This window comes from Geospiza fortis, unplaced genomic scaffold, assembly GCF_000277835.1.
Source record: "Geospiza fortis unplaced genomic scaffold, GeoFor_1.0 scaffold538, whole genome shotgun sequence".
Taxonomy (NCBI): Eukaryota; Metazoa; Chordata; class Aves; order Passeriformes; family Thraupidae; genus Geospiza; species Geospiza fortis.
The window spans coordinates 2812355-2821956 of NW_005054368.1; the positions used below are offsets into that span (position 1 = coordinate 2812355).

At 37.8% G+C, this 9602-nt stretch overlaps 1 protein-coding gene across 1 annotated transcript in view; it reads left to right on the forward strand.

The window, feature by feature from the left end:
* TEX14 (testis expressed 14, intercellular bridge forming factor) overlaps nt 1-9602 on the forward strand; it is a 32727-nt gene that overhangs the window by 5179 nt on the left and 17946 nt on the right. The window contains exons 2-10 of the mRNA XM_031059812.1: nt 1129-1243; nt 1656-1821; nt 3444-3580; nt 4370-4451; nt 5369-5499; nt 6294-6407; nt 7072-7195; nt 7869-8047; nt 9429-9580. Coding sequence (XP_030915672.1) covers nt 1129-1243; nt 1656-1821; nt 3444-3580; nt 4370-4451; nt 5369-5499; nt 6294-6407; nt 7072-7195; nt 7869-8047; nt 9429-9580 — 1200 coding nt within the window. The remainder of the gene's footprint in view (nt 1-1128; nt 1244-1655; nt 1822-3443; nt 3581-4369; nt 4452-5368; nt 5500-6293; nt 6408-7071; nt 7196-7868; nt 8048-9428; nt 9581-9602) is intronic.

Consider the following 9602-nt stretch of genomic DNA (forward strand, 5'->3'; position numbering starts at 1 on the left):
GCGTGCGGGCGGTGCGGCTTGGGCAGGGGCCGCTCGCCATTGATGACCGTTCCCGGCCCTCTTGGTGGGGCTCGGGAGGGAGAGAACACGGGCTGAGTGGTTTGTGGCCCGTTTTTTTTAATGCTGTTCAAAAAATAGAATAACATGACAAATCGCACCCTTGTACCAGCGTTATCCCCATCATATTCTCAGTTATGCTCAGCATCTCCCTGCTTACGAATTAATTCCAGGTCGGCATTTAATTTTAGATGGGAATTATTATCATGAACAAAATCAAAGCAACCGAATATTGGAAACCACACAGGGTCCTGACTGGAAAAGGACCACAAGCATCACAGAGTTCGTCTCTTAAGGAAGTGGCCCATGCAGGGATCGAACCCGCGACCTTGGCGTTGCCAGCACCATGCTCTGAGCAATTACTGAAGAGTAATTGACTTCTGTATTAATACGATGACAACAACAACAATAATAACAATAAACTTATTTATTATTAAGTAATTACTCAAGAATAATTTACTTATTAATACAACAATAATGATAACAATAATAATATTATTTATTAATGGGTAATTACTAACTAATAGTTTACTAATTTATTAATACAATAATAGCAACAATAATAATAACTATAATATTAATAAACTTATTTTTTAATAAGTAATTACTGAAGAATAATTTACTTATTTATTAATTCTGTCCTCCTGTGTTACATGTGCTCATTGATCTCTACATATATATCCATCATTTGTACATATACATATGATGAATATATAGATATATATCCATATATATATATCCATGTATATGAAATATATACATATATATATATACATACTTACATATCCATCTCTCTAATTTAAACAGAACATATAATTCCTTACACAACTCATATAAGCACCATTCGTTACTTACACATCCTTTATTTAAAATCCTCGTGGACGTGCAGTTCTTTCCTTATGGAAAGTCACAAAAATATAATTTGCTGGTTTTTTCCCCCCTCAATTTCTGCTGCTGGATTTTCATACCTGCTGCAGCAGCTCAGAGCAGTGATGATGAACCACCAGCTTTTATTAAAACAATTTTTTAATTGAAACAAACTCCACCATGGGATTTTTGGTTTCCTTGCAGGAATTTTTGTTGATGCTGTGAATTCCATGGGCCAGACCTGTCTGTTCACTGCTGCACTGCTGGGGCTGGGTAAAATAGTGGATGTGCTGCTGGAATACGGCTCAGATGCCAATCAGTTAAGTATCAAACATTTATTTTTTAAAATTAAAATTAATCGTCGAATTGGTGTAACACAACATTCACTGGTCATAAATGAAGAAGTGTTTAAGATGCATGTTGGTATTTTAACCAAAGCTCCTCAGGGGTAAAGATAGAAATAATTTTATTTTTTTCATGGTTTATTCTGTTATTTGGGCCATGAAAATTTTCTTTTTTTTCATGATTTATTCTGTTATTTGGGAGACACAAACACTCCAGGAATGCTGTGCTCCTCAGAGGTAAATAGAGAAATAATTTTATTTATTTTTCGTGGTTGATTCTGTTGTTTGGGGGGCACACAAACACTCCAGAAATGCTGTTTTAATGCTGTTTTAACGCTTTTTTTAACCCTGTTTTCCCCCTGCTGACCCCCCCCTGCCGTTCCCCAGTCGCTGCTACGATGGGAGCACCCCAGTGCATGCAGCTGCATTTTCGGGGAGCCAGGGCATCCTCAGCAAGCTGCTGGATGAGGGAGGAGAGCTCCGAGTGCACGACAGCCAGGGCAGAACTCCCCAGCTCTGGGCTCTGACAGCCAGCAAGGAGAGCAGCGCTCAGGTATGGCTGTGGAAGCTCATTCCTGGCTGCAATATTCATTTCAAACTCTTCCCCTTTATAACAACACTCAGGTATGGCTGTGGAAGCTCATTCCTGGCTGGAATATTCATTTAAAACTCCTCCTTTATCACAATGCTCAGGTATTGCTGTGGAAGCTCATTCTCAGCTGCAATATTAATTTCAAACCCTTCCCCTTTATCACAATACTTAGGTATTCCTGTGGAAGCTCATTCCTGGCTGGAATATTCATTTAAAACTCCTCCATTATCATAACACTCAGGTATGGCTGTGGAAGCTCATTCCTGGCTGGAATGTTCATTTCAAGCTCCTCTTCCTCATTAGCACAATGCTCAGGTATGGCTGTGGATGCTCAATAATATTCAATATTCATTTCAAACTCCTCCTTTATCACAACACTCAGGTATTTCTGTGGAAGGGCATTTTGATTCCTGGCTGCAATATTAATTTAAAATTCCTCTTCCCCACTATCATAACACTCAGGTATTCCTGTGGAAGCTCATTCCTGGCTGGAATATTCATTTCAAACTCCTCCTTTATCACAATACTCAGGCACTGCTGTGGAAGCTGATTCCTGGCTGCAATATTAATTTAAAATTCCTCTTCCCCACTATCATAACACTCGGGTATTCCTGTGGAAGCTCATTCCTGGCTGGAATATTCATTTAAAACTCCTCCTTTATTACAGCACTGAGGTACTGCTATGGAAGCTCATTCTTGGCTGCAATATTAATTTCAAATTTCAAACTCTTCCCCTTTATCACAACACTCAGGTGTGGCTGTGGAAGCTCATCCCTGGCTGGGATATTCATTTAAAACTCCTCTTTCCCATTATCACAATATCACAACACTCAGGTACTGCTGTGGAAGCTGATTCCTGGCTGGAATATTCATTCCAAACTCCTCCATTTTCACACTCAGATATTGCTGTGGAAGCTCATCCCTGGCTGGGATATTCATTCCAAACTCCTCTTCTCCATTATCATTAACACTCCTCTTAAAAAGGAACCTGAAATTACAGTTGTTGTTCTGATATTTTAAGATTGTCTAAGCTTTTTGATGTTTACGTTCTTGTAACGAACTTTCTCACACACTTTCTGTAAATAACTTATTGTTTTACATTAAATATTTACATTTACTTATTGTTTTACATTTAAATCACTTTACATTGGCATTCCTCTTTTATGGAGGAAGAGAAATTTGATGGACTGTTGATTTGTCCAGTGTCATTGGAGAGGTGGCACTTTCACCCTCCAATCCACTGTCACTTTTGGAAATCTGTAAATATTGAAGTCAGAAAATAAACTTCCCTTTTTCCCTTAAGAACAGCAATGTGTGTGCATGGTGTTATTTCATGTCCTATAGAGACAACAATTTTCTCTGTGATTTTTCCAATTCCATTTGGGTGAAATTTCAATTTTTGTCGCCTGTTTGAAATCAGCTTTTCTTCCATTGACATCAAATTGATTTTGTGTTAATGCCTTTCTCAAAATTCCCATTTTGATATTACAAGGAACCAGTTATTTCTTCCAATACTCCAGATTTATGAATTTAAAATGGTTCTTCTCCTGAAGCTCTCTATTTTGATTGTTTTTCCTGCCCAGATGCTGGAATTTATGCAGCAGTGCACCCTGCACATGCAGGCTGCCATTTGGAATCTTCCCTCTGATCTGCTCAGGAAAGTTGGCTCCTCAAAGGCCTTGATCTGCAGCCCCTCGAGGTTTGCTGGCCTTGTCCAAGGGTAATGAGAGATTTTACTTCCATTTTCTGCTATTTTAAAGTTAAAACATTTATAATTATATATATATATATATATATATATATATATATTTATTTATTTTCCTATAAGAGTTATTTTATAATTTATTTTCATTTACTTCCCTATATTACATATAAATATTTAAATTTTTATATATTATTATTTAAAATTAGCAGGTTCTTATATCTTTCTGACAATAGCAGATTTAAGTCCCCTGTGATAAATTTTATTTCTGTTGTCACAGTTCTAAATAGAAACTTGATAGTTAATAAATATCTGTATATTAAGAGAAACTTTATTAATTAAACTCTTGAAACCAGCATTAAAAGCCCTGGATTTTAGTAGCATTAAAGTGGTAGCAGGAAGTAATTTGGTTTTTGATTTTTTTAAGGTCACTGCAGATCTTTTTGGGGGGTGTTCCCAACTGTTTCAGGAGTTTTTGTGTCAGATACATGGTGGGAAAAATAAAAAAGCAGTGCAGGATATAGAGTGTGTGTATATGTATATTTATTGGTTATATTGCTTTAAATAAATAAATAAATAAATAAATATAATAAATAAATATTTTTAAAACCTTTTAATTATAGAAATATAATAAAAAGTTTCAATGAGTTGCACAATAATTTGGAATTTTAACACCCACATTGTATTTGTGGGATCAGTCAAATGCAGGGTTCTGGCAGAAATTCTGCTTTTTTTTTTTCCCCTTCTCTCTCTGTATCCAAGCCCTGGAGTAAATAAATTGCTCTGTTGCTTTTGGTTTTGGTTTAGAAATGCTGAGACTCCTCTGGGGAAATTACTGAAAGGACAACCCAGCGTGGCCAAGAACATTTACAGCTTTGGTTTTGGGAAGGTAAGTGCTGTGGGAGGGATTTTCTCATGATATTGGAACATTTTCCCCAGAATCTGCTGTTCCTCACAGTAATTACCTGTGCTATTTTTATCTTTTAGTGCATTCTTATTTTAACTTTTAGTGCATTCTTATTTTAACTTTTAGTGCGTTCTTATTTTTCATTTTTAGTGCATTGTTATTTTCAACTTTTTAACTTTTAGTGCATTCTTATTTTTAGCTTTTTCACTTTTAGTCCATTCTTATTTTCAATGTTTTAATTTTTAGTGCATTCTTATATTCAACTTTTTAACTTTTAGTGCATTCTTATTTTTAACTTTTAGTGCATTCTTCTTTTCAACTTTCTAACTTTTAGTGTATTCTTATTTTTTACTTTTAGTGTATTCTTCTTTTTAACTTTTAGTGCATTCTTCTTTTTACTTTTAGTGCATTCTTGTTTTCAACTTTTTAACTTTTAGTTGCATCCTTATTTTTAACTTTTAGTGCATTCTTCTTTTCAACTTTTAGTGCATTCTTAATTGTAACTTTTAGTGCATTCTTCTTTTCAGCTTTTTAACTTTTAGCGCATTCTTATTTTTAACTTTTAGTACATTCTTATTTTTTGCTTTTTAAGCTTTAGTGCATTCTTATTTCTGCTGAAAAAATGGGGAAAAAAACCCATGAAGAGCCCAAATACTCAGGCCTTTGATGCCTGGTTGGGTTTGGACCAGCAGAAATTCCTATTAAACATCACCTGTGGCATTTCTTAAGGACTGGATCTGCTTTCCCTCTTCCAGCTTCGATGGGAAAATTCAATTTTAGCCCTGATTTCTCAGATTTTATGGTGATGTTGGAGCTGGTTGCACTCAGGGTGTTGTTGAGCTTGCTGCATTTTGGGAACTGTTGCATTTTGCTGTTGCATTTTCCTGTTGCATTTTCAGTTCCACCTGGCAGGCAGTGGCCACCTGGGCTACCTGGCCTCCCTCCCAATTATTGGGGACAGGGACGTGGTTCAGGCTGATGATGAGCCAGCATTTTCTTACCCCGTGGGGCCCTACATGATCATGACCAAGTAAGTGGAATTCAAGAGATTTTTTGAGCCCCTCTTTGTGTCTGTTGCAATCACCCAGCAAGTTGTTGTAGCAGTGATTTGTTTGGGTGATTTCCCATGTTTGTTGTGTATTTATTTCCTGCTTGCACCTTGTTTGCTGCTGTTTATTGATTAATATCTGAGTCATGCTGATGGCTGAGAGGCCAAAAACAGCCCACAAGCAATATTAACCCGATTAAGGCTGATTACTGATGGCAATGTTTCAGTATTGATCTTGTTTTTGTGGTGGGAAATGCGTTTAGGGTTGCACAGATTGTGTTGTTCAGCATTTAATCCTTGTAAATCTTTGTCCAGGATTTCCTCTGCATAACCTGGGCTGAAATGGGAGTTGCAAGGGCAGGCTGAGCATTCATTTAAAATCTTGTAATTATTGGTAATGATTACAACAATATGGTGTTTTCTAATTGCTGTGTGTTAAGCAAGGGGTTGTGTCTCAATTGACAAATTGTTGATTTAATCTCCCCAAAACTCTGATTTGTGTCACTGATGGCCTTTGGTGAAGGGAATTCCTTGTGGAAGGGGTGGGATTTTGGGCAGGGAACCTTTCCTGCTCCATCAACCTTCAGCAGTAGAATATTGTGCCACCTCATTTAACCTGTACTGAATGCTGCATGAGATCCCAGAAAAGTTATTCAGCAATAATTTTAAATCCCATCCAAAAAAATGGGGGGGAAAAAAAAAAAAAGAAAAGCACCCAAAAAAGAGGGAAAACACTGCTGGAAACATCTGGTGCAAATTCCTGTTGTTCTTTGCAGCCTGGTGTGGGGAGGCATCAGGGTGACAGTGAAGGAGCTGAGCTTCCAGCCCCAGCAGAACAGCTGGAAACTGCGCCTGGCTGACCTGCTCCTGGCTGAGCAGCAGCACAGCAGGTGGGGCAGGAGCTGCCCTGGGGCTCGCTGGGGTGGGGGGAATGGGATTTACCTCAGGGGGATGGGATTTACCTTGTGGGAATGGGATTTACCTGGGAAGAATGGGATTTACCTCAAGGGAATGGGATTTACCTTGGGGGAATTGGGATTTACCTCAGAGGAATGGGATTTACCTCAGGGAAATGGGATTTGCATGGCAGGAATGGGATTTACCTTGGGGGAATGGGATTTACTTTGGGGAAATGGGATTTACCTGGAGGAATGGGGTTTATCTTGGGGGAATGGGATTTATCTGTGAGGAATGGGATTTACCTGGGGGGAATGGGATTTACTTTGGGGGAATGGGATTTACCTTGAGGGGAATGGGATTTTCCTCAGGGGAATGGGATTTACCTGGGGGGAATGGGATTTCCCTAAGGAAGAATGGGATTTGCCTCTCAGCAGTGTTACCCTGGGGTTGCACATCTTCCCCAGATCAGAAATACAATTTTTTTTCCCATTCCTGATCTTCTAAAATCGAGTATTTCAGTTAAAAAAAATACATTTGCCCTGAAATACATTTCAGCACTCGTGTCATATTGATAAAGTCACTCAGCAGGGCAGGGCTTTCCTTCTTGCATCTCAGATTTGCCTGGTAAATTTGATTTTTCCTCTCCCTGTGCAGCAAACTCCGCCACCCTCACTTGCTGCAGCTGATGTCTGTTTGTCTGTCCTTTGACCTGGAGAGAACTCGTTTGGTCTATGAGAGGGTTCACTTTGGCTCTCTCTACAGCATCCTCCATGAAAGGGTAACTGCAATGCTTGGATTTTAAATAATAATTCACCAGAAGTTTAGTGACTAACATCTTTCCTCGAGAAGGCAAAATTCTTCAGTGTGTATCTGAGTTTCTGGTTATTTTTCTTATTTTTAAAATCAAATTTAAAAATGAATTCATTTTTAAAATATTTAAATGTAATCAATATTTTTAAAATAAATAATCAATTAATTTTTTTTAAATTAATTTTTTAAAATTTAAATTTAATCACTTGAAAATTTAATCAATTTTTTAAAATAAAAATATTTAAAAATTAAATTTGAAAAATTGAATGTAATCAATTTTAAAGAAATTTTAATATTTTTAAAAATTGAAAAAATTAAATTTAAGATTTAAAAAATCATTTAAAAATTAAATTTAATCAGTTTAAAAAATTGATTTAAAAATTAATATATTGTTTTAATTTAATCAATTTTTTAAAATTTAAATTTGTGTTTTACTGTTGTCATTTGATATTTTTCTCTTCTTTTTAAGACGTTGTTACTTGGTTTAGCGTCGAGAACAAAAAATAAATTTTCCCTCCAATAAATTTGATTTGCTGCCTTCTCCACCAGACCATACCCACAAGAACTAACCCTGACTTTCCCCCAGCTCAGGTGTAACCGCCTGCCCTGCAGATTTGGTGTTTTCGGGGTTGTTTTTGCAGCGAGCAGAGTTCCCAGTGCTGCAGACAGAGACGCTCCTGCACGTTCTGCTGCAGATCCTGGATGCCCTGAGGTTCCTGCACTCCCGGGGCTTCCTGCACCGCTCCCTCTCCTCCTTTGCCATCCAGATCGTGTCCTCGGGGGAGGGCAAGCTCTGCAACCTGGAGCACATGATAGAGAGGTGAGAAACCTGCTCAGGGCTGCTCTGAAATGGGGATTGTGTCAGAACCCAGGGAATTCCTCTGGAAATTCCTCTGGAGATTCCTCCGGAAATTCCTCTGGAGATTCCTCTGGAGATTCCTCTGGAGATTCCTCCGGAAATTCCTCTGGAAATTCCTCTGGCTGCCCTGAGGGGTTCAGAGCACAGAGCCCAAGACCCCCCTGTGCCTTTGATTTAGCCCTTGGAAAAAACAATTACCAACCTTTATATGAAGAATTACAAGTCAAGAGAGTTTAAGTAGAATAATAGTTGGTCGTGGGGTGGAAAAGAGATTTTTGGGGTTTTTTAAATGGAGGTTCAGGAGGCACCAGGGCTTCCTGCTCCCGGGGCTTCCTGCACCGCTCCCTCTCCTCCTTTGCCATCCAGATCGTGTCCTCGGGGGAGGGCAAGCTCTGCAACCTGGAGCACATGATAGAGAGGTGAGAAACCTGCTCAGGGCTGCTCTGAAATGTGGGGTGGGACATCCAGCACCTCCTTAGACTGCTGGGAATTAAGTGCCACCAGTCAGATAAAGAGGATTTTGTTTCATCTCAGTATTACTGAAATTGTCCCCTAGACACTTTGGAAAATAAAAATTTTTTACAGGCTTTCTGTGTTTTGTTCATGGGCAGAGGTAAAGGGTTGTTTGGAAAGCTCCTGTTGGGAAAAGTTCTGCTTTTTTGGGGGGGTTATTTTATTTATTATTATTATTATTGATTATTTATTTTTATTATAATTGTCATTATTATCGTTATAATATTATATTTATATTTTATTTTAAAATTTTTATTATTTTAGGGTTTTTTTAAATTGTAAAGTCCTTAAAGGGAGTGTTGCTTTCCCCAGAAAGTCTTTGCCAAAAGACGTTTACTGCATATTTCTATTTGCATTTACTGCACATATCTATTATAATTACTATTATTATTACTATTATTATTGTTACAGTTGTTAATATTAATATTAGTATTATATTTTCTTTGTATTTTATTTTAAAATTTTCATTATTTTAGGTTGGTTTTTTTTGGTAAAGTTGTTAAAGCAGGTGTTGCGTTCCCCAGAAAATCTTTGCCAAAAGACATTTACTGCACATTTCTATTATAATAATAATACTAATACTAATACTACTACTACTACTAATAATAATTTTTTGTGTGTTTTTTAAGTCATTAAAGGAGGTGTTGCTTTCCCCAGAAAATCTTTGCCAAAAGACATTTACTGCACATTTCTATTTGCAGAAATGCCCTGAACCTTTTATGCATTAAACTAAAAGCTGTAGCACACTCAGGTGTTTAATTCCTAGATATAACCCTTGCAGTTAAGTGTGTTTTATGTCCTAATTTCCATTTTTTCCCCCTTTTTGCAGGGGGGACAGTGGGGAGCACAGTGACCTGACCCGAATCCCTGTCCCAGCCCAGCTGTTCCGCTGGAGCTCCCCTGAAATCGTCCTGGGCAAACCTGGCACGGTGAAATCAGATGTTTACAGCTTCTGTGCAGTGCTGCAGGAGGCCCTGACAGGTCAGAGCACAGCTTTGATGGA